This window comes from Equus quagga, chromosome 2 (assembly GCF_021613505.1).
Source record: "Equus quagga isolate Etosha38 chromosome 2, UCLA_HA_Equagga_1.0, whole genome shotgun sequence".
Classification (NCBI taxonomy): domain Eukaryota; kingdom Metazoa; phylum Chordata; class Mammalia; order Perissodactyla; family Equidae; genus Equus; species Equus quagga.
In genome coordinates, this window is record NC_060268.1 from 144,457,122 (window position 1) to 144,483,440 (window position 26,319).

Here is a 26,319-nt window from a genome sequence, read left to right on the forward strand (position 1 = left end):
ACTGGTGACAGTGAAAACACGTATAACCATTTTCAACAAGTGGAATCCTAGTGAGGTTGAAGATGGAGACCTCATACAACCTAACGGTTCAACTTCTAGGTATCTACCCTGGAAATACAAGTGCCTGAGGAAACATGTACATGGAAGTTCACTGCATACTGTTTGAAAGAGGGAAAAGAATGAAAAAACTTATCAAGCAGGGGAATAAATAGACTATGGTTCACTCCATAACACAAAAATTATACATAGCATATTAAGATGTTGGTTATCTCTTTTGTTCTATTAATTTGGCCTAATAAATGTTAAAAACTCTATCTGGTCATTTAATACCACCCTTAAAAATGCTGTTTTAAAATGCTCACATAGAAAACATAGCATACCTATTTCATCTATAAAGATGATGGAAGGCTGTAGCTTTATGGCAAGAGAGAAAACAGCGGCAGCCAATTTCTGAGATTCTCCATACCACTTATCTGTCAGTGTAGAAGGCTGAAGGTTAATAAATCGACAGCCAGCTTCTTTGGCTGTAGCCTTGGCAATCAACGTTTTGCCACAGCCTGGAGGCCCATAGAGAAGAACACCTGGAAAGCAACATGTTATTTTATTATTTCCTTTAAGAGAACGAGCCATTTGCTTCAGTTTAAGTGATAATCAACATAATAATTCTGCCCACACTAACATTTTTCCCAATATTCACTTGTGTTTACTAATCATTTTTTATAGTAGAAAAGGAAGACACCATATTCTCAGCTCAGTGTCAGGGGTGACATGTACTTGGGATTACAGTACCCTTGTGCCTCCTCCCTTCATGAAAAGGTTCAGTTTAGGATACTAAAGACAATCATCTTGACATCCAAACTCACATCACTCAGTCAATGGTTGGCAAATAAACTCATCTAACACCCTCTACCTTCACAACCTAATGGAGCACTATAGCACAGTGACAACAGCCCAGAGAAAACTGACAACTTCAAAACAGAATGCAGCAAACACTGTTTTGCTGTTGCTGGGAGGCTTAAGTTTTAAGGTAATTCTTTAACATATAAGGGATCTAAACAGGTTTGGGTCTTGAGTACTCTGGGAATCATCACCAACTGTTTTTCAACTAAAATGAGGTGTAGTTCATTCCCTACAGTAGTTCTAAGTTCATATAATACTAAAATTATGGCTCTATCTATAGATCATCCACAGACAGGCCTGACAAAAACTGTAATCTGTAGACCTCTTTAAATATTTGCTTAATTCAGAGCTTCTCAACTTTTCTCATGTAATATAGCACCTAAAGAACAACAATATCTATAGGAGGCACGCTGGGTAAAATGGAGAGGATTTGGAAGTATCCAAAATATTACTATGTAACATAAATAAAATACAAAATATAAGGGAAGAAAAATATAGTCATGCATTGCTTCACAACAGGGATACATTCTGAGAAATGTGTTGTTGGGCGATTTTGTCATTGTGTGAACATCACAGAGTGTACTTACACAAACCGAAATGGTATAGCCTACTACACACCTAGGCTCCATGGTACTAATCTCATGGGACCACTGTTGTATATGCACTCTGTCATTGAGACTGAAATGCTGTTATGCAGTGCATGACTGTAAATATTTTATATAAAATTTCCCTCACAAAAATTTTCATTTTTTTAAAAAATAAGAAACTTGAGCTTGATTCCATAAACCTAATAAATTTTTTTTCACATCAAGCACTTCAAACTAATGTTCAAACTTTTCCTCAAGCATACACAGATTTTTCTAGTGGGCTTAGTAATTCTTAAGACTCAAAACTAACCCAAGTTTAATCATTCTAAACTAAACTTTTCTAAAGCTGATTTTAAAATTTAAAACCATAAACTTCGCCAGTACATGTTAATATTTTCAAGCAGTGTTAGCAATTTTTCATTAAGTTCATGTAAGTGCTACAAATTTAGTTAAGTCAGTTATAATTTAAATCTTCTACTGACACTTTTCTTTTGGATGGCTCATGTGAACAACATAAAACTGGTCTAACAGAATTTAATTTAAATAAAGCTGAAAACATATGGGATGACTGCAGAAGCTTGTAATTATTATTACATTTATCATTCTGAGCATAATTTAATATGGAATGCAGATCCACCAGCAAACATTTATATACATATTACTTGAATCTCAGGATTTTTAGAAGTACTGATGCAAAAAGTCTTCATATTTTGTTGGTTTTGTAGCTACACCATCACTTCATAAACTTATGCAGTACGCTTAGAATGTTATAATTGTTTTGAAGTATTCACTTATCCCTTTGATTATTTCATTCCTAATAGTTTAGTTTTGGTACTTCTTAGCAGAATTAAGTTTTCCCAATATTACTCTTCAGGGATTATAATTAGTGTTGGTAATCGAGCAGTTATTTACTAATGTCTAAAGATTCAACATGCAATGAAAGCTTCTGGATTTCATAGTGTTCTAGAGGATGGCGCCATGATAGATAAGATGCATATGAGGAGCAAAGTTCACTTCCTGACCCAGGTGCTAGTTACATTAGTGTGAGCTTTATAATTATTCATTCAACTGTTTTATCACCATTTCTCTCCATGTTAAGTTTCACTAAGATTCATATTGTCTCATTTAACATGTTATCAGTGAGTCCAGCAATAATGTCATTTGAAAGTGGCACCTTCTTGATACCCTTTGTTGAAGTAGACTCCACAATGTTAATATTTATGAAGGGTGGTAAATGAGTGGTTCCACAAAGGAATGTGGGGCATTAGGCTTTATTAGTTTTGAAACCTTTTAATTAGTTTTTTTGAGTTTAGTCTGATACTTCTATAACTGTTTTCAACAAAATAACTGTTTATCTGGAGCTTTGTAAGGCTTAAAAATTTAAATCCCTTTTTAAGATGGATGTTTTTGGTAAGGGCTTTGCTTTATAAGTACTGCATGCAAATAAAAGATTTAGGATGAAGAAAAGAAGTATTAGGGCAAAGAGATCCAAATTAGAGATAATCCTCATTAGTAACAAATATATTACCTTATTAGTGAACAATTTTTCTTTCTTTTTTGGACTAGTTTAGTGACTTTCAAACTTCAATAAAAATTTTGTCCAAATGGTGGAAAAATAAATATCTTTAAAAATTAAATCTATTTTAATATAAAGTACTCAGGAAGGGGAATGTAGGCCTTTATAGGTTCAGAAAATCAATTTTTCAAAATATATTTTTCTTAGGTGATTAACATTTTTAAGAATGCATCAACACATGGAATATGATGACATTCACATAAAACTTATGCACCAAAATGATTACTGAATTCAGAGTTTACAGACAGAGCCATGGAGTATTTAAATAGCATTTTTTAACTGTTTTAAATTTTTAAATGTTTGGAGGAAAAAAAGGGTTACTTTTTTAATACAAGCATCGATATTTTATGGCATCTTCTTATAACCAATTAGAGGCATAACAGCTCTATGTGATCCTATTAGTTAAGTATGATTTCACGTGTTGCATGGATAGTACATAACAAGGTATTCTCAAATTTTCTTTTTGTAGACTGTGAGGCAGTCACTTTCAGCTTAGAAAGCAATCAACTCCCCAGGGATAACATAAAATTGAAGTAAAGCAATGACTCTAACCGAGGTAACCTACTTCCAGTCCAAAAATGGAACAAGGATGGTATGCAACTGATCTTATACTCTGCTTCTGTACACTAATATCCAATTTATGTTGAGTGTCAACAAGTAAATCAATGACTTTTCAAGCTTTTGTTCTTGATAAAAAATTTTCCAAAAATGCAAACCTGGAAAAGCTCAAAAAGTAAAACTTTAGATTACGTATCAGGAGATACTCACGTAACTTAGAAAAATTTTAAATACACACAGGAGCCACCTCCAGTTTTGGATAATGCTTTCAAATAAGCAGCAGATTTAACCATAACAAGTATCCCCTCATAATTTTGTATCTTTTATGCTAATCAGGGCTTTAAACCAAGTCTAACTGGTGGAGTCACCCAATTACCTGGACTGAGACGTCGCTGATGAGAAAAGGAGCTTTCTCTAAGAGTATATAAAAAACATTTTACTTTCCGAAATTCATTAACATTGTGAAACCCAGACATGAAATTCACAAAATTTCTTTTTTGTTCAGACTCAAACAACCTGGAAGAGGTTAGTCAAGAACATAATTAAATAATCCAACTTTTACCTTACTTTTTTGATCTGGGCTCAAATAAATAATTAGAAATTTTCTTTGGGGGAAAAAACCCATATAAACTAAATGCTTTTTGTTAGAAAGAAAAAAGCAGCTCTGCTGTTTCAGAAAATAAAAAAAATACATAATAAACAGTTTTGTTTTAGTTAACAAAAAGAACATGTCACTTTTGGTAATAACTGTCATTCTTTCTCACAAACAAAAATCATCTACTTTATAAAAATGTACAGGTATTGGCTTCAATTACGTTTGAAATATAAATTAATGCACTTATGATACAGCTTCAAAATCAGTATGATTATAAGCAACTACAACTTACACATAGCGCTATTTTGATATTTCTAAAAATCCCACTTTTTTTGAAAAATCCTTGTGTCTAATAATTTGAGTTCAGTCTTGACTAGTAACATAAATCAAACCTGTCTAGTTTTGGAAACCTGTCTAGTTAGTGGAAGAGAAGCTTCCACTAAATGGAAAAAAATAAGCTACCCTATAGCATTTGTATCTGAAAGCCACGGTAACACACCTCTATTTAGCTCCCACTGTCAATTATCATGTAAGCTCCATTTCAATCACCTTTAACCCTTAAATATGATTAATATTTGAATGAACAAGAATAAAAGTACTACATTTAAGGATGCAGTCATAAGTACTCTCACTTCTTGAGTTCTAAGGTTTTCAAAGTGATGGCTATCCAGGAATAGGAGAAGTTTCCCTTTATTAAAAATAAGTAGTATTTAGGGGCCAGCCCGGTGGTGCAGGAGTTAGGTTTGCACATTCCACTTCAGCGGCCCGAGGTTCGCCGGTTCGGATCCCAGGTGTGGACACGGCATGGCTTGTCAAAACAAGCTGTGGCAGGCGTCCCACATATAAAGTAGAGGAAGTTGGGCATGGATGCTAGCTCAGGGCCAGTCTTCCCCAGCAAAAAGAGGAGGATTGGCAGCAGATGTTAACTCAGGGCTAATCTTCCTCAAAAAAAAAAAAAAAAAAGTAGTATTTAACTTCTAGTTCATTTGTAGTTCAGTATTTCCCAAAAAAAATCACTGAAATCTAAAAATAATTAAGATTACTAAAAAGAAAAAAAATCACTAGAATTGTGAAACACCAAAAAGAAGTCTTATCTTGAAAACAAAAAAACTTATATTGTGATTTTGGATTGTTTTTTAACTTTGATTTCCCAAATCTCATTTACTTGGAAGTAATAAAAATGAGTTTAAAATAAAGGGATTATTTTGACATGTAACTACAGGGAAAAAAATTTATCTAAATTTGGGAAGCTAAAGAATGAGCAGTTATGTTAAAACTATTATTTATAAAACAGTTCACACGATCTCAGCATTCTCTTGAAAATCCATCAAGTTCTATAATGGCAGAAAGTTCCAATGTTTTCTAAGTTTTTAATGCTTTAGCAAATATAAACTTTTGCCATACCTTTTGGAGGCTGCAGAAGCCTGGAATTTTCAAACAAATGCTTCTTTTTGATAGGCAAGATGACTGTGTCTTTCAGATCTGTAATGACATCATCTAAACCTGCTATATCACTCCATGTAACCTGGTAAAAGGTAAAATCAACATGAGTTTCACAAGTAATGTATACTCACTGAAATTAAAAAATGCCCCTCAACTGGCAAACATTAATCTGATAATTACACATAACAAAAGATTAAAATGTTATATTAATGCGAGTAAAGACTTTTCACAGCAATAATGAGATTATTAAATTGTTATGAAACTGTAAAAAGGAATTTAATAGTCAACAACTTACTATTAAAAAAAAGTACTAGGGCCAGCACTCAAAATTCCACAGGGATTTAATAACTGAATTCACTCCATTTAAGAGGGAGAAATACTCTGCCAAGAAGACTGAGAACCAGCTCAGACAGATAATTCAGCACTGGCCGAGAGGGAAGAACTCATCAGGACTGCGCCTAATTCATATACGATGCTGCCAAATACAACAGTCATGAATTTTTGAAATAAGGTCTATATCCATCAAACTGGATTTCTGAATTTTATTAATCAAAATTGTGTCAAAACTTATGTCTTAATAAACAGTAAATAGGAGATACTACATACTTCCAAAACAGACACAGCTTGTGTACTTTAAAGCCTTCTGACTCAAGTTAAAAAAATTTTTTTGGAAATAAACTAACCTAAAACGACCTAAAAAAAAATCTTCGACAATCTAGCTCTAATCTGATAGAGCAAAAGGGGTGGAGGTGGGGCCGTCAGAAGTAATATTTACAACAGATTTACTTTCTTTACCATCTAAAATAAAAAAGGTGAAAACCAACAGCCGAATCTGAAAAAAATCATCACACAGTTTCACTATAGCTATGAAAAAAACTGGGTACAGCCTTAGTCAGACACAAATGTAGGTAGAAATATAGGTAAGAAAGTACCATTGTAAATTTATAAATCAAATTCAGAGGATTAATTCTGGGAGCATGTATGTCTCTGTGCACATAGATAGTAAAAGACGTAGATTTTTATTTCCTAGATTTGGAGAAAAGGATATCATATTTCATTCTACTCACTTATTTATACCTATTGTTACAAAATTTATTTATATCTGCTGTTACAAAATATTCACATAGGACTTTAGAGTTTATAAATTACATTACTCTGATCCTCAAAATAATCCTTTGAACTAAGTAGAGGAGGTATTACACTGCCCCTGGATTATACAGGAGGGAACTGAAACTCAAAGAGGAAATAATCTGTCAAGGCCATGCATGGAAAAACTGCAATTCAGAATCTTGTATTGTCTATCATATTTTATCAGTAAAATCTACATTTAAACTCCAAATCAAATATCCACATGACTTAAAACAGTACATTTTATATGCCACAAAGGTAAATATATAAAAGTATAAGATTAACTAAACAAACGTGTAAAAAGTTAACATAGCAAGCCTGAGACTATTATCCTTAGAAAGACCTGCTTGCAAGGCTGGCCTCTGGCTGCAGTATGGGAACTTCAATTTCGAGAAAGTTCACACTATTCCCTTATAAAAACAGCTCACTGTATCTAAACTGTGCAAACAATATGGTTTATGATGAATACCTGTTTTTCTTCTGGGAGTCTAGAATTTTGGTAGATGCTAGGAAGATGGAGTCTACATGACCAGTCCCAGTTAAAACCCTGGGCATTAAGTCTCTGAAGAGTTTCCCTGATGGATAGCATTTTACACGTGTTCTCACAACTCACTGTTGGAGCAATTAAGTGCATCCTGGGTGACTTCAGTGAGAGAAGACTCTAGGAAGCTTGTACATGATGTCCTCCAGACCTCATCTCATGTCCCTCTTTCCCTGCTGATTTTGCCTTGTATCCTTCTGCTGTAATAAATCATATTCCTGCGTATGACTATGCTGAATCCTGTGATTCTTCCTAGAGAATCATCACACTTGGTCACGGTCTTCGGGACCCGACACAAAATGACAGACAAAAAAAATCTTAAAAGATTAAAGATACATACATGCATGTTAAGAGGATCTACCAGATGAGCAGCAATACTCATTTCATATTCTGAAAGCTTCACATTTTTCACACCAATTTGCTTCATCAATTTTTCTGCCTAGAAAGAAGAAACAAGCAACCTCTTTTAGTTTGATATTTAGATACTAGGACTTCAAAACAGATATCTGTGAAGTCTAAAAAGCAATGGATATATAGAGTTATCCAGAGATATTCTAGGCTCCTTGATCTTATCCTTCTCAATCGTAAGCCTTTCCTGGGTAAAGAAAAGATCTGAGGGTCTACTCCACAGAAACCAGGGCAATTTAAATCAGCTTTTGGGAAATAAGAAAATAGGGTACATGATTGTAGAGACATATATAAGGCCTTGAATTGCTCCAATAAGACTCTAGGGTCCAACCTGAGTCCTCTTTCCTAGTAGGACTACCATGACAGGTGCAGATAAAACTTCAAAATGAAAGACTGAGGAGTTAAGGATATTAAGAAATGGACAAATGGAGTTTCTTTCTTTAAATTAATAGAGTATCTGAAAACAGGTGCCAAACTTCCTTCAAATTACCCAGGTATCTAGAATGAATGTCCATATCTATCTAATTTCAAATTATTCTGAGATTGCTGTCCCTTTTAGTTAAAGTCAATTCCTGGGGCTAGGCAATGAGTGATAATAAAATTAATTCTGAATTAGAAGTACACTTGCATATACTTTAGAGCAGAGCAAAACTAGCCTTAAATCTATGAGTTCCAGCAATGCAACAAAGCTTTTGATTAAAATGATGATAATGATAAATAATCACTGAGTGTGCCAAATATTATGCCAAAATACTGTAAATGAATCAACTCATTGAATCTTCAGCGTGATCCTATGAGGGAGGTACAATTTTTCCCCATGACAGTAAGAGAAACTGAAGTTCACCTTGGATTACATAATTTGCCTTAGGTTAAAAGTTAGCAAATGGAAGAGGCAACATACGAATCCAGGCAGCCCAACTCTACAGCCCATACTCTCACCGGTACACAGATTACTTTGGTTTCCCCAATTATAATTTGTGACCACTAATGAGTCTTTAAAAATCTATAGATAACATATTCAAATTTCAATTAAGTGAACATTTTTAGGAATGAAGGTGTTCTGGTAAATCATATTTACCTAAATTTTTGTTGTTACATTTTCCTAAAATACTTTTGATTATATGAGATCTTGCTGTTCATCAGGGGTACTGCTGCTCTGAAAGGAAATTTACATCACACAGCATTATGGATTAGTTAGAGGATTAGGAAAAATGTGTGTTGATCATATCCTAGTAATATAGTAGTTTTTCATACGTGCTATAAACCACATCATTTTTCCTATTTAGCTACCCTCCTTGTAAAATTACTGAATCAATGGATAAAGTAGCCTTTTCCACGTTCTTTTATCCCTTTCTTGTAAATAAGTTCTCTTTCACTGACTTTAAATCTTTTTATATGTCAGCTATGAAAGGTATCCTATTTTAGTATCTATAATAACATTAATTTACTCTTCTTTTTCATTATGCTTCTATACATGTGAAGTCATCCCACATGTGTTCTTTTTAGGCCATGATCTAAAACAATAGTTCTCAACCAGGGGTGATTTTGCTCCCCATGGGACATTTGGCAATGTCTGCAAATACTTCTGGTTGTCACAACTTGGGTAGTGGGGAGGCTGCTACTGGAATCTAGTCAGCAGAGACAGGGATGCTGCTAAACATTCTAGAAGGCACAGGATAACCTGTCCCCTACTGTCTCCACTCCCAAATTATCTAGCCCAAAATATCAACAGTCCTGAGCTGAGAAATCCTGCTTTATCCCCCACTAACTAGTCCCCCTTAAAATATCTAGGCCACAACTGCCTCTTGTTTTAAATAACAACAACCTTTTTCTATATCTCGGATTTCCTATATAAAAATTATCAACTATGTTGTTTACGTTTATAGAGATAGAAAATGCTGTAGTCAAGTTTACCTAGAATCTTTTCCCCCACAACAGACATTTAACAACGTCTTCAGGTGGCATTAATAACACTGACAGAGGGGCTGGCCCGGTGGCACAATGGTTAAGTTTACACGCTCTGCTTCAGCAGCCTGGGGTTTGCTGGTTTGGATCCCAGGTACAGACCTATGCACCGCTTGTCAAGCCACGCTGTGGCAGGCGTCCCACATATAAAGTAGAGGAAGATGGGCACAGAGGTTAGCTCAGGGCCAGTCTTCCTCAGCAAAGGGAGGAGGATTGGCGGTGGATGTTAGCTCAGGGCTAATCTTCCTCAAAAATAAATAAATAAATAAAATTTAAAAAAATAACACTAACAGAAACGAAATGAACATTTATTGAGCACCTACCACATACCTGGCACTGTGCTGGCTACTTTATTGTCAACCCTCAAAACCATTCTGAGAGCTTGCTACAATTATTCTCATTTTTCAGATGAGGAACTCAAGGGTCAGAGAAATTAAAAGAACTGCCAAGATTACACAGCTAGAACTGGCATTACCAGAGCTCAAACCCTTATTTGCCTAATTTCAAAGCTCATGTTCTGTTGAAACACTAATATTCCTCATGTGGGAGAGCAGAATATGGTTAGCAAATAAATGAATGAAAAGAAAGCACTCTAAAACACATTATACCAAGACCAAACTGTCTTCCAGGAATAAGTTATCCAATTATCTAGCTTTGATACCTTTAATTCAGCCCCTATTGCTAAAATGTTTTATCTAGAAATACAAAATTATGATTGGACTACTCCAAAAATGGCTTATATTCATGCACTGCTTTATCATTTACAGCTTAATGACAATTATATTTTCTAGTCACCAACATTTGCTTGGGTTTTAATTTAAAGTGGGTTTCTTCAAGTAGTAGCTGTCTCTGTGGAAGGAAGAAGAGAGTCAGAAGTAGGAGGGAAACTTACTTTTTACCGTATAGCTATCTTTTTAACTGTTTCATAATAGTTTTTATCCTTTCATGGTATTTCACTTTTTAGCATGTGAGGTAGAAAATAGTAAACTAATATGTTTACCTAGAATGGGGAAGGAGGAAATGGAGAAAAGGAGCAGCAGAAAAGAAACACTCATTTCATTCAGATTCTAAAAGATTCAAAAAATCGATTGTTCTTTTGGAAGAATAATTTTAGAAAAGTTAGAGATGGAATTAACAAGTTAAGAGTGAAAATATGCAGAAGACCTAATTAAACTTAAGTCAAAAACCTTTTACTGAGGTCGTAGCTAAAGGACTCCAATTTAAGTGTACACAGATGAAATCACTGATTTAAAGCTTTTAAAAATGCATTTAAATAGGAAACAGCAAAGAATTTGAGTAATTATCTTTATATACTAGGTATAAGCCCTTATCACAAATTTACATTAAAATTCTAGAAAACATTGTTTTCTAGACATGCAGAGACGGTCATCTTCTCTTTTAGGGTTGGTGCACTTAAATTTCTTCTTTCCAATTTTACTGCACGTATTCTGAAAGTTACTAGGTAAGATGGCTTTCCACTACAGTGCTCTTCTACTACACTTGCGTAGAAAACACAATACTGCACTGACTTTTTCTCCTCGAGTTTCCCTCCGTTGTTGCTTTTCTTTCCTCATCAACCATTTCTCTTGGCCACTGAAGCAACACCAACTGCTTATTCCTTACTGATTTCCTATTTAAATTTCCTTATTTACTTCAACTTCTCATTCTTCTAAGATGAAGGTTCAGTGAACAATAGTTTTAAAACCCATTTGACTGATAATGCAGTTCACAATGCCTTCCTGGCATCAACAAACGTTAGCTCTGCCAAACGGTAACTGGCATTCTGTGATGGCTGCTCTTAAAAATACCTGGCAGGTGAGAGTTCCAATTATTTTTAAGGTTTCAGTGTATCATCTCTTCACAAAATATTTCAGCTATGACTTCTCTCAAAATAACTGAAAAGAAGTTTTGAAGACCACAGCATAATGATAGGACTAAAAATAGGAAGACATTAAGTTAAACAACTAAGGCCACGGTATATGACCTTCACATATATGAAGAATTCTCAGTAGTAAATCTTTTCTGGTCTTTGACAACTAAACTACAATCTCAGGAATATTATATAGCTCAATTAAGATGCTAAACAAAATACTGTATTCATAAATGCCCAGAACAGGTCAAGCATTGTTATTCATCCCATACTTGAAAGCTCGGAAGAGTAAACCTAGATACTCCCTGTTTTTCTACATCCCAGTTAAGCCAACCCACCCGTTCATCACAGATATGCCTATCAAAACTCCTCTATTACATCTAAAATACAATCCAAGCAGCACCATGTGCCTAGAAAATCCCTGTCCCTGTGTAACACTCTGCTGAAACCATCCTCTCTCTCATTACTTATTATCCCACATTTCACCAGGCTGGAAGTTTTCCTGGCTTCAGGCTAGAAATTATTAATAAATATCCTGCTTAATCTAAACATAAGACTACTTCTAGGTTACTGTTCCTGATTTGAATGCACCTGTCATCCTTTACCCTTCATCTCAAAATTGCACTGCCTTAAAACTCACAAAAGCCCACTGATGATATCTGGTAAGCTCAAAATGTTATCTAAGCTTTTATATTCAGTGCTCTTCCTTTGTGACCACAGAAGTCAGACCTTCCCCCTTTCCCACATTCACACCTGTTCTTTGCCCTCAATGTGTACTCTAATTCCTTAATTCCTTTCTATACTCCAACTAAATTATCCCCCATTTGACTTTCTAAATGGCCTGGACCACGGGTCATTATTTCAACAATGTCTTCCACAGAACCTTACAACTCCTTACACTTCTTGTTATGCCAGTAAGCCCTAGCCTCAATGCTGCTTCAGCACTACCACTCACATCTACTACTAAGTTGCTCAGAAATGCTTGAGAAGTTAATAAAAACAAAACAACTGAGTTTCCAATAAGCTCATGTTTTCTTCAAGTACGTCCTAATGTTCCATAATCCACAATGATTTATCTCATTAAACACTGATCACACATTTACCTCAGCAGGTCTCAAATTTCCTCCAGTCCCATTGGCATTTAGTTATAACATCTCCCCTTCTTGATGATAAAACAATTGACTAACTTAAAATGTTCCTATAACTACTGACCCCAACCCCTCCTGGTTCCCCTGGGACCTACCTCCACCCTCCTTGGCAGCAACTCTCCACCTCCTCCTTGTCTGCTATTCTTTTCCCTTTTCTTCATCATCTTCCCCCCAGCAAACTCTGGAATGGCCAAGTTCTTTTACTCCAGATTACACTGGCTGTCCCCAATGAATGGAAATTGCTCTCTCCAAGTTTAATGATTTTATTACAGATCGCTTTCTTCCATCACATACCTCATGACTTCCTTTTCTCCTTAATCATTTTATAACACAACATTTACAACCAAATGCTCTCTTTTGCAACCTTCTTTTCCTTTGGTTTTGGCGACTTTACACAAATGATCTTCCAGATAGTGAGAGAGAATTTGAGGAGAGGCTTTTAAAAATCATAACACCCCACCAACTTCCCCAAATTCTCATATTTCCGATGTAGGCCTTCCAGTTGAAAATCTCTGCTACAGTCAACCAGTATTACAGTCCGCAGTGTTTAGTGTATTTCAGGTGTGTTGGGGTGGTAAAGACTGGTACCAATACCTTACATTATTCTGGTTATAGTCTTGCTCCTCTGACCATTTTTTTTTAACGTGCTTTTATTAAAATTGGGTAGATAAAAAGGACATCTTTAAAATATACAGATGTGGCATAAAGAACCGTGGAGTAGGTGCTCTATAAATACTTGTAATATGAATAAATTTAAGTCTTTAATCCATGGAAGAGATTATTGTGTACAGTATCAAGTAGAAATCAAATTTTATTCCCTCCCTTATAGAACCAATTGTCCAAGTATCACCTATTGAAAAGTCCATCCTTTCTCCAATAATTGAAAAGCAAAGCCAGTTCTGGCATACATCAAGCTCCCATATTATGCGTAGGTCTGTTTCTGGACTCTAGTCTGCTAAATTTGCTAATTCGCTCCTGTGCCAATAGTACACTGTTTTAATAACTATAGCTTTATCATAAGTCTTGATATAAATTAAGGCAAATCCTCTCTCTCCTAATACACATATGTCTTATTTTTAGGAGTACCTAGCCTATTCATAAACTTGTATTCTTTCACATACATTTTAGAAAAAACTATAACCAACAACAAAAAAACCCAGTGGTGGTGTTTTTTTTGCTGAGGAAGATTCACCCTGAGCTAACATCTGTTGTCAATCTTCCTCTTTTTAGTGTGTGGGTCACCAGCTCAGCATGGCCACTACAGTGATGTAGGTCTGCACCCGGGAACTGAACTCAGGCCGCAGACACGGAAAGTACTGAACTTAACCATTAGGCCATGAGGCCAGCCCTGTTGGTATTTTTTTATTGACACTGAATTTAACTTAAGCTTTCAATAGTTTTATAATTTTCTCTATAAACGTGTTGTACAATTCGTATTGGCCAGTTACTGTATATTTTTGATGTTACTGTAAATAATATCTTTTTTTTTTCTGCTGAGGAAGATTCACCTTGAGTTAATATCTGCTGCCAATCTTCCTCTTTTTGCCTGAGGAACATTCACCCTGAGCTAACATCTGTGCCAATCTTCCTCTATTTGGTATGTGGGTCACTACCACAGCATGGCCACTGCTGAGTGGTATAGATCTACACTGGGGAATTGAACCTGGGCCACCAAAGTGGAGCACGTTGAACTTAACCACTAAACCACAGGGTTGGCCCCAATCGTAGCTTTTTAAAATTGCATTTTCCAACTGTGGCGGGTAAAGAGAAATACAGTTGATTTTTGCATTCAGCAGCCCTTAAATTCTTATTAATCCTGATAGTTTATCTATAAACTTCCTTAAAGATAATCTATGTAGATTATTATACTATCTACGAATGATGACTGCTTAGTCTCTTCTTTTCCAACCCTTCTACCTCTTATCTTTTCTTCTTGACTTACACATTGGCTAATAATCATTTAAATGTTAAAAGAAATGGAGTGACGTCAGCATCATGGTGGACTGAGCTTTCCTAGTAATCTCTCCCTGTCAACATACAATGAAAAAGACATTACACTGCAACAAAGGACATCCAAACGCAACAGAAAAAATGTCAGAGAGACCCATACAGCCATACGGCAGAGCACGGGGAGGCTGGAGTACCCCTTGCAGGAGGTGGAATGGGGTGAGAGAAAACTTCCCTCCCTCCCCTAAAGACTGCGATCTGGGACCGTGGGCAGCTTCCGAGAGGGAAGGAACAGGAGAGGGGACATTCGTTTGTGGGAACATCAAGGATCCCCAAGGGCCCTTGCACCCTAGAGAGAAGCCCTCTATCAGAGTGAAAGCTTTCGCAGGGGGTGACCTTACCAAGCCAACACCCCAGGAGACCAGATAGCGAGGGCAGAGGGAGAAAAACCTCAAGAGCACACAGGAGAAAGCGCCCCTCCCTCCACCTGCCCAGTGCTGGCTCCAGGGCCTGGGATCTCAGCTGAAGGTGAAGGGCTCAGAATACCAGGCTCTTGACCCCCACCAAGTGGCGATAGGTGGTAACTGTGACCAAATAACACCAGGAAACAAAAAGAGAAAGCCATGTCTTCTGGCAATATCAAACATATTAGATCCCCAGACCAGAGAGAAAATGACAAGTACCCAGAAATCAGTCCTGAGGACACAGACATTATGTAATCTAAATGACAAGATTCAAAATAGCTACCATCAAAAAACTCAAAAGAGTTAAAAGAGAATGCAGAGACACAATTCAACGAGTTCAGGCGCTACTTCAGAAAAGAGATTGAAACTATAAAGAAGAATCAATCAGAAATATTAGAGATGAAAGACACAATGGAAGAGATAAAACAAAATACAGATTCCCTGAACACTTGAGCAGACATCACAGAGGAGCATATCAGCATCGAAGATAGACATATAGAAATGCTTCAGATAGAGTGGGACGGAGAACTAAGACTAAAACGAAATGAAGAAAATCTCCAAAAACTATCCAATTCAATAAGGACATGCAACACAAGAATTATAGGTATTCAAGGAGAACAGAAGAATGGAGCAGAAAGCTTGTTCAAAGAAATAACAGCAGAGAACTTCCCAAACCTAGGGAAAGAAGGGGAAATCTATCTGTGTGGAAGAGGCTTCCAGATCTGCTAGATATGTCAACATAAAAAGACCTACTGCAAGGCATATAATAGTAAAACTGGCAAAAATGAATGACAAAGAAAGAATACTAAGGGCAGCAAGGCAGAAGAAAATAACCTACAAAGGAACCCCTATCAGGCTTTCAGTGTAAGGGTTCTCAGCAGAAACCTTACAAGCTAGGAGAGAATGGAATGACATATTCAAATCTTTAAAAGACAAAAATCTTCAGCCAAGAATACTCTATCCAGCAAAAATATCTCTCAGATATGAGGGAGAAATAAAAACTTCCCCAGACAAGCATAAGCTAAGGGAGTTCATAGCCACGAGACCCCTCTTACTCCTCCCAAGATATCCTCAAGAAGGCCCTCATACCTGAAAAAAGAAAAAGGGACAGAGGGGTCACAAAACACAGAGTAAGGAGATAAACAGGTAAACAGAATCAGTATAGGAAATAAATACTCAAGTATAGCATTAAGCTAAAGGGAAGGAAAACAGCAAAAACAAAGATAATCCTGTCACTTTAACCACAAATTCACAACACAAGATGGAATCAGATGTGAGAAAAACAAATTAGGAGGGGAAGAGGAAAGGGACTGAATTGGTTTAGACTAAGGAAATAAGAGGCCATCAGAAAATGGACTGTCTTATCCACGAGATTCTGAATACAAATCTCACGGTAACCACTAAACAAAAAAGCAGAACAGAGACACAAATAATAAATAAGGAGAAAACAAAGAAACACATCATAAAAAACTACACAATTCAATGGCTAGACCAAAACAAACAGGATGAGAAACAAAGGAAATGCAAGAAAACTGGAAAATGAGTGATAAAATGACAGCATTAAGCCCTCATACATCAATAATCACCCTAAGCATAAATGGATTGAATTCTCCAATAAAAAGACACAGTGGTGAGATGGATTAAAGAACCAGACCCAACAATATGCTGCCTCCAGGAAACACAGCTCAGCTCCAATGACAAACACAGGCTCAGGGTGAAGGGATGGAAGACGATACTCCAAGCTAACGGCAAACAAAAGAAAGCAGGTGTCACAATACTTATATCAGACAAAGTAGACTTCAAGATAAGAAAGTTAAAAGAGAGACAAAGAGGGGCAGTATGTAATGATCAAAAGGACATTCCATCAAGAAGAAATAATACTTATGAATATCTATGCACCCAACACAGCAGCACCAAAGTTCATAAAGCAACTAATAACAAAACTAAAAGAAGATATTAATAATAACACAATAATAGTAGGGGACCTCAACAGTCCACTCACATCAATGGATAGCTCATCCAGGCAGAAAATCAACAAGGAAACAGTGGAATTAAATGAAAAGCTAAACCAGTTAGACTTAAGAGACATATATAGAACACTCCATCCAAAAACAGCAGAATATACATTCTTCTCAAGTGCACACGGAACATTCTCAAGGATAGACCATATGTTGGGAAACAAGGCAAGCCTCAATGAATTTAAGAAGACTGAAATAATAACAAGCATCTTTTTCAATCACAATACTATGAAGCTAGAAATTAATTACAAGAAAAAAGCTGAGAAAGGGACTAAGATGCGGAGGTTAAACAACATGCTATTGAACAAGCAAGGGATCACTGAAGAAATTAAAGGAGAAATCAAAAAGTATCTGGAGACAAATGAAAATGAAAATATACCATACCAACTCATATGGGATACAGCAAAAGCTGTGTTAAGAGGGAAATTCATCGCAATACAGGCATACCTTAACAAACAACAAAAATCCCAAATGAACAATCTCAAATTACACCTAACTGAATAAGAAAAAGAACAAACAAAGCCCAAAGTCAGCAGGAGAGAAATAATAAAAATCAGAGCAGAAATAAATGCTGTTGAAACAAAAGAGGCAGTAGAAAGGGTCAATGAAACAGACCCAGTTCTTTGAGAAGATAAATAAAATTGACAAACCCCTGGCCTGACTGACAAAAAAAGAGAGACAGCTCAGATAAAGAAAATTAGAAATGAAAGAGGAGAAATAACGATAGACATCACAGAAATATAATGCATTATAAGAGAATACTAGGAAAAACCAAATGCCAATAAAATGGATATTCTAGAGGAAACAGATAAATTCTTAGACTCTTACAATCTCCGCAAGCTGAATCAAGAAGAAACAAATAATCTCAACAGATCAATCACAAGGAAAGAGATTGAAACAGTAATCAAAAGCATCCCAAAGAATAAAACCCCAGGACTAGATGGCTTCCAAGGGGAATTCCACTAAACTTTTAGAGAGGATTTAATATCTATCCCTCTCAAACTATTTCAAAAAATTAGGGACGATGGAATGCTTCCTAATACATTCTATAAAGCCAATATCACTGATACCAAAGCCTGACAAGGACAACACAAAAAGGGAAAACTACAGGCCAGTATCACTGATGAACAAAGATACAAAAATCCTCAACAAAATATTGGCAACCCGAGTATAGCAATACATCAAAAAGTCATACATCATGATCAAGTGGGATTTATACCAGGGAGACAGGGATGGTTCAACATCTGCAAATCAATCAATGTGATACACCACATTAACAAAATGAGGAATAAAAACCACAATCATCGCAATAGATGCAGAAAAAGCATTTGACAAGATCCAACAGCCATTTATGATAAAAACTCTTAACAAAATGGGGATAGAAGGAAATTACCTCAACATAATAAAGGCCATATACGACAAACCTGCAGCCAACATCATACTCAATGGGGAAAAACTGAATGCCATCCCCCTGAGAACAGGAACGAGACAAGGATGCCCACTATCACCACTCTTATTCAACATAGTACTGGAGGTTTTGGCCAGAGCAATTAGGCAAGAGAAAGATAAAAGAAATCCAAGTAACGAGTGAAGAAGTGGAACTCTCGCTGTTTGCAGACGACATGATCTTATATATAGAAAACCCCAAAGAATCCATCGGAAAACTAATAGAAATAACTAACAACTACAGTAAAGTTGCAGAGTACAAAATCAACTTACAAAAATCAGTTGCTTTTCTATACTCTAATAACAAACCTACAGAAAGAGAACTCAAGAATAAAATTCCATTTACAATTGCAACTAAAAGAATAAAGTACCTAGGAATAAATTTCACCAAGGAGGTGAAGGACTTATACAATGAATACTGTAAGACATTACTGAAAGAAATTGACAATGACATAGAGAGATGGAAAGAGATTCCACGCACATGGATTGGAAGAAGAAACACAGTTAAAATGTCTGTATTACCAAAGCAATCTACAGATTCAATGAATGCAATCCCAATCAGAATCCCAATGACATTCTTCAAGGAAATACAACAAACAATCCTAAAATTCATATGGGCAACCAAAGACCCCGAATTGTTAAGGCAATCCTGAGAAAAGAGAACAAAGCTGGAGGTACCACAATCCCTGACTTCAAAAGGTACTACAAAGCCATAGTGATCAAAACGGCATGGTACTGGTACAAAAACAGGCACACAGATCAATGGAACAGAACTGAAAGCCCAGAAATAAAACTGTACATCTACGGACAGCTAATCTTCCACAAAGGTGCCAGGAACACACAATGGAGAAAAGACCATCTCTTCAATAAACGGTGTTGGGAAAACTGGACAGCCATGCAAAAGAAAGAAGGTAGACCATTATCTCACACATACACAAAAATAAACTCAAAATGGATCAAAGACTTGAAGATAAGTCCTGAAACCATAAAACTCATGGAAGATAATATAGGTAGTACACTCTTTGACATCAAACTAAAAAGGATCTTTTCAAATACAATGTCTTCTCAGATAAGGGAAACGAAAGACAAAATAAACAAGTGGGAGTTCATCAGACTGAAGAGCTTCTGCAAGGCAAAAGAAACCAGAACCAAAACAAAGAGACAACCCACCAACTGGGAGAAAATATTTGCAAATCATTTATGTGACATGGGGTTAATCTCCATAATATATATGGAACTCACACAACTGAACAATAAAAAACCAAACAGCCCGATCAAAAAATGGGCAGAGGATATGAACATTTTTCCAAAGAAGATATACAGATGGCCAATAAACATATGAAAAGATGTTCAACATCACTAAGCATCAGGGAAAAGCAAATCAAAATTACACTAAGATACCACCTTACCCCTGTTAAAAAAATGTTGGAGAGGGCGTAGAGAAAAGGGAACCCTCATCCACTGCTGGTGGGAATGCAAACTAGTGCAGCCACTACGGAAAACAGTACGGAGATTCCTCAAAAGACTAAAAATAGAACTACCATATGACCCAGCTATCCCACTAATGAGTGTCTACCCAAACAACTTGAAATCAACAATCCAAAGTAACATATGGAGCCCTGTGTTCACTGCAGCACTATACACAATAGCCAAGACATGGAAACAATCCAAGTGCCCATTGACTGATGAGTGGATAAAGAAGATGTGGTATATATATATACAATGGAATACTACTCAGCCATAAAAAAAGACAAAATCATCCCATTTGCAACAACATGGATGGACCTGGAGGGAATTAGGCAAAGCAAAATAAGCCAGGCTGAGAAAGACAAACACCAGGTGATTTCACTCCTATGTGGAATATAAACACACACGGACAAAGAAAACAGCTCAGTGGTTACCAGGGGCAGTGGGGTGGGCACAGAGGGTGAAGAGGAGCACTTATATGGTGACAATCAAGAAATAAGGTACAACTGAAATTTCACAATGATGTAAACTTTTATGAACTCAAAAAACCCCCCAGAAATGATATATATGTGACATGATAATGGTGTTAGCTAATACTACTGTAGTAATCACACTACAACATGTTAAGTGTATCAAACTAACACATTGTACACGTTAAACTTATAGAATGTTATACATCAATTATATCTCAATTTATAAAAAAGATAATGGTAATGGTTGCACAACACTGTAAATGTAATTAATGCCACTGAATTGTACACTTGAAATGTTTAAAATGGCAAATTTTATGTTATATATGTGCTACCACAATAAAAAAAATTTTTAAAGGACAAAAAAAGGTTAAAAGAAGTGACAACAACAGGCTCCTTTGACTTGCTCCCAATCATAAATGAAATGCTTTCAATTTTTTACCATGAAGTATGTTTCCTGTAATAAAATCATTTTACTAGGTTAAAGACATTATCTTCTATTCCTATTTTACTAAGAGCTCTTCTAAAAACCAAGAATGAATGTTTAATTTTAACAAAAGCTTTTTCCGCATTTATTGAGATAATCATAGTTTTGTCCTTTAATCTGTCAATACAGAACATTATATTTATTTTTTTACCCGCAAATGAAGCCAGTCTTTAATTCGTGGGATAAATCCAACTGGTCATAATATCTTATTTTTTTAATACGCTGCTGAATTCAGCTTGCTAATATTTTGTTTAAGATTTTTACATTCATTTACACATGAGATAAATTACAGCCCATTACAAATTTTGGAATTGTTGTTATGCTACCCTCATAAAATGGTTTGGTGAGTGTTACCTCTTTTTCTACACTCTGAAAGTATAAAATTACTATCATTAATTTGTTCCTTAAATGTTGCTAGAATTTGCCAGTAAAATTCCATGGGCCTAAAATTTTCTTTATGGAAGTATATTTCCAATATTAATTTATTTCATAGTATGGGACTAATTATGCATGTATTCTAATTCTTAGATCAGCTACACTAATTCATATTTTTCTAAGAGTTTGTCCATATCATCTAGGTTTTCAAATTTATTGACATAATTATTAATTGTCCTTACTTTTTTTTTTTTTTAAAGATTTTTTTTTTTTTTTTTCCTTTTTCTCCCCAAAGCCCCCCGGTACATAGTTGTGTATTCTTCGTTGTGGGTTCTTCTAGTTGTGGCATGTGGGATGCTGCCTCAGCGTGGTCTGATGAGCAGTACCATGTCCGCGCCCAGGATTCGAACTAACGAAACACTGGGCCGCCTGCAGCGGAGCGCGCGAACGTAACCACTTGGCCACGGGGCCAGCCCTAATTGTCCTTACTTTTAACGTCTCATTTATCTTTCCTGGTAATATTTATTGGCAGCTTCATTTTTTTCTTGATTGGTTTTACAAAAGTGTCAATTTTCTTAGCTTTTTCAAATACCCAACTTTTAGTTTTACTGATTTTCTCTATTGTGTATTCATTTCCTATATTTCTCTTCTCTATAGTACATTGTTTTCTATGAATTTATCTTATCTTTATTATGTTCATTCTTTCATTATCTATGGGTTTATTGTTAAAAATCTTTCATCCAGCTTAAATTGGATACTTATTTTACTAAATTTCTACCTTCTTTTCTAATATAGACTTAAGACTATCAATTTCTCTCGAAATACTACCTAATATTTTAGCTTTAACTCAATTACAAATATTTTCTAATTTCCATTGTGTTTTCTTTTACCTAGGAGTTATTTAGAAACGTTTCCTATTTTCCAAACTTACTGAATATTTCTAATGATCCCTCCTGTACTGCACTATAGCCAGGGAAGGTAATAAATATGCTGCCAGTACTGTGAAACTTAAGATTTGCTTTATATCTAGCATTTGATTCAATTTCACAAATCTTACATGTGTGCTTGAGATATGTACTCTGCATTTGTTTTGGGTACAATATACTATACAAGGCCACTAGATAAAGCTTGCTATTTGTTTAAATCTTCCACATCCTTACTGATTTTTAAAAAATGTTTCATCTACCAATTATTGAAAGAAACGTTAAAAATCTCCCACCATCATGATGGATATGTTATTTCTCCCTGTAGTTCTATCAATTTTTTGCTTTATATATTTTTGAGGCTACATTAATAGATGCACATAAATACAGAAATGTTGTATTTCCTGGTGAATTGAATCTTTAATCATTCTGTAATGAACCTCATTTCCTCTAATAATATTGTTGCCTTAAAGTTTACTTTTGTTCAACCAGCTTTCTCTTTGTATTTGTACTGTATATGCATTTATCATCCTTTTATTTTCAAACTTTCTGTTATCTACACTTTATATGCGTCACTTCAACTAGTATATGGCTTAAATTTCTCTTTTTAAACCATTCATACAGCTTTGTCTTTAGCTGAATTACTTACACAGGGCGTACGCTTTTGGGGTCAAAGATTTATGGGAGTACAGTCTGAAACTTTCTACCTTGGATTGGTCCTGTGCTTTGTATCCTAAGCTCTTTTGGGTCTTTAGGTTCAGCAAATTCTCCCAATGTGAAAGCTGGCCATCAAGCTCATCTTTCTGAATATTTGCTGTAAGTTTTTAATCTGAATTTCTTACTCGCTCATGAATGCCTTTAAGAAGATTTGAAAAAATACTTTATCTAGATTGTTTGGTTGTTTTCAGCAGGAAGGTCAGTCCGGGTAACTAATTACCCATACCGACCTATGCGTTCTCCACTGGCTTCACATCATCTTCCCAGTCCCTAAATGAAGGCTTACTCTGCAGCCTACTATTTATGTTTTGTAACATCTCCTTTACAGACCTCATTACTGTCAACACAGTCCATCTATCAAGTGACAATTACATAAGAAGCTCTCAGTAAATATCTGAATGTATATATCTTGATGGTTGTAAGAGGAAAGTGGAGGAGTGGTTTGGGGACAACTCCACAAATGATACATATCTACACGGGAATAACCCTGGGGCAGCCCAGTGAGACTCACTACTCTAATGAGTCCAACTACTTATGAGCATCTGATGAAGAACCTCGAAAGACTGACTTTTTTTCTGAGATTTAGATTCACAATTTCAACTGCTGGTTGAACATTTGCCTCTAGATTCCTACCATCAACACAAACTCAATATGCCCAAATCAAATGTCTTTTCCATAACCCTGCTCTATCTACCAGTTCCTAAACCTCTATAACAGACACTATGAGTCTTTGAGGATTCATTCGTAAGACGTCCTTTTTCTTTTCCCATCTCATCACACAGTCCTTCCAGTATTCATTCTTATTAGTCTATTTCCCCCTTTCCACTCCTTTTGTCAAAGGACTTACTCTAGGTCTTTGCCAGGACTATAGCAGTCGATAATCAAGGGATCTTGCTTTCAGTCTAACTGACTGCAATTCCTGCTATATATTACTGTAGGGAAATTATCCTTAAAACATTGCTTTGCACAGCACCCACCTACTTAAAAATCTTTAATGGTTTACCACTCCCTATACAGAAGACGTCAACTGGCCAATAGCATATTTCAATAGTTGGCCAGGGAAGCAAGGAAGGAAAAAGGCAGAAAAACAGAGAAGCTATAGGCCTGGGGCCAAGCAAAAAGCATGCCTCCTTCTCAGTTGATGATGGACTTCTCAAATGCTGAGCATTTCTTATCAGCCTCTATCCACTGACCAAAACATTAAAAGGACTGAGTAAGGAAAAAAGTAGAGCTCTGTTCTTTAACTTTATACTCTGGGTCCATTTAGTCCTTTACCTCCTCTCCCTCCAGGTTCTCCTAGTTAGTTGCATAAACTCTCTATCCCAACATGACTAGTCTATTTACTGTTCCTTTAACAGGTCTTATTATTCCTACACCCACCATGACTCTGTTCATGATATTCTTTCTACTTAAAATTGTCCTTGCCTATTCTAGAGGCCAAGCTTTTTCATGAAGCCATCCTCAACTGCCTCAATTATTAGTGAATGTTTCCCCTAAATGCCATAGTTTCTATCTATACAACTCATTAGGCAATTAGGATATGGTACTTACTATTATAATTTATATTATCACGGACAAGTCTTTTCTCCCTACCATGGGCACTATGAGGACAGACAGGGTGCCTAATACTTCATATACCTGTTATTTAGAACAATACAATACACAGAGTTTTCAGTAAAAGGTTAATGATAACAATCCATTAAAACATTACTTAAATATCTACATTTGGCTTTCTCCATGTCTTCTGTATGTGTGTTCTAGGGGCTCGTGAATGCCAAGAAAATAAATGACAAAAATTCCCTGTTTAAAAGTCATATCTCTGCTTTTAAAAATTCTGAAAATCTTACTTATCAATATTTTGACCTCAGACTGACTCTCATGATTCAGGTGGGGGGGAAAGCTGCACTTCGGGGGACACATGGATATACTCTAATTTTTTAAAAACCAAACCAGTCATACTTCCTGAGAGTAAACTGATTTGATATTATGAATTGATTGATATGATGACATAATTTAGACCTTGAGTCAACTATTTTACAATCAAAATCAAAGAACAAACTCACAATTCCAAATTGCTTTTCATATATATACAGAAAGCAGTATTTATGAAACTGTGGTTTTCACTGATTTAAGAGCTATGCATAACACTGTAAAACAGTCACTTATTTATATCCCAATTTCCCAAACTAGCCTACAGCATTCTGAAAGAACAAGATTTATTCATCTTTCATCCTTAGCACCAAGCATTTGCTAGGAGCTCAATAAATGTTTACTAAATGCATCAATGTCACAACTCACAGAAGAAATCCAAAATTCCATGAATATGAACATCTTGTCCTCAAACAGCAAGAAAAATCTGAAGGATTCCTATAAGGCTTATTTTTTTTGAGAAAGAATAAAAACCAAAAAAAATACATCATCCTAATAAGGAAATGATCACAAAGGGAAGTAGCTGAAAAAATAAAAACTAAAACTTAATAATAACATCTTTTAGCAATTCTTTAATTAGAAATTAGTGTAGTTTGCAAGTCTAAAACTGACAGATTGTCAGTATTATCCACACTTCAAATGTCATACAAAGCAAAATACCTTTACTGAAGACACATTTTTTGGTTTACAGTCTGTCGAAAAACTTTACCTAGATTCCTTCATTTATAAGCTGACAAAAATATTCTAACGAGGATGTTTACAAAAAAATACTGCAATATTTTTCTTCTTCATTTTTTCTTCTGATAAGTTGCTTACATAGTCAAAAAGGATTTGAGAAACAAATACTCTTTTAGGAATAATGAAATGAAATATGACAAAAATACATCTTCATGTGGGTCTTATAGAACTTCTCACTAATTTATAATTCTACTATATCCTTAGTTTTATAGAAAAATATTTGCTGGCTACAAGAAAAATGATCCTCAAATATTTTAACCATACCTGTTTCTGAGCTTCTACTTTTTGCTTTCTGGTTGGATCAATTGCATCTACCATCCATTTGATTGTAAAGTATGTTACTGCACCAAATAGTGTCAAACGAAAAATCAAACCAACAACTTCATTCCGACTCAAGGGACGAGAAAAGGCTTCAGCATGTACCATCTTGATTGTTAACCTTAAAAAACAAACAGAAATGTCTCAAGGTAATAACTAGATTCATTAAAACTGAGAGATTGATAATTAGCTTAAACTAAGCACGAAAAACTAACTTCTAGTCAAATTCAACATGACCTACCTTAAAAAAGTGTTTTATTCTAAGGAGAAATAGATTTTTAAATGTTAAATAAACAAACAC

At 35.6% G+C, this 26,319-nt stretch overlaps 1 protein-coding gene across 2 annotated transcripts in view; it reads right to left on the minus strand.

Annotated features, from left to right (window-relative positions):
* Window positions 1-26,319, minus strand: part of ATAD1 (ATPase family AAA domain containing 1) — a 55,816-nt gene that overhangs the window by 26,000 nt on the left and 3,497 nt on the right. Inside the window, exons 2-5 of one of the 2 annotated variants that reach the window (XM_046654772.1) lie at window positions 25,965-26,139; window positions 7,669-7,767; window positions 5,621-5,741; window positions 381-581 (exon numbers count right to left, since the gene is read on the minus strand). In XM_046654772.1, the coding sequence (XP_046510728.1) occupies window positions 381-581; window positions 5,621-5,741; window positions 7,669-7,767; window positions 25,965-26,126 (583 nt within the window). In that variant the 5' untranslated portion in view covers window positions 26,127-26,139. The remainder of the gene's footprint in view (window positions 1-380; window positions 582-5,620; window positions 5,742-7,668; window positions 7,768-25,964; window positions 26,140-26,319) is intronic. The other variant, XM_046654774.1, reaches the window with a different exon arrangement.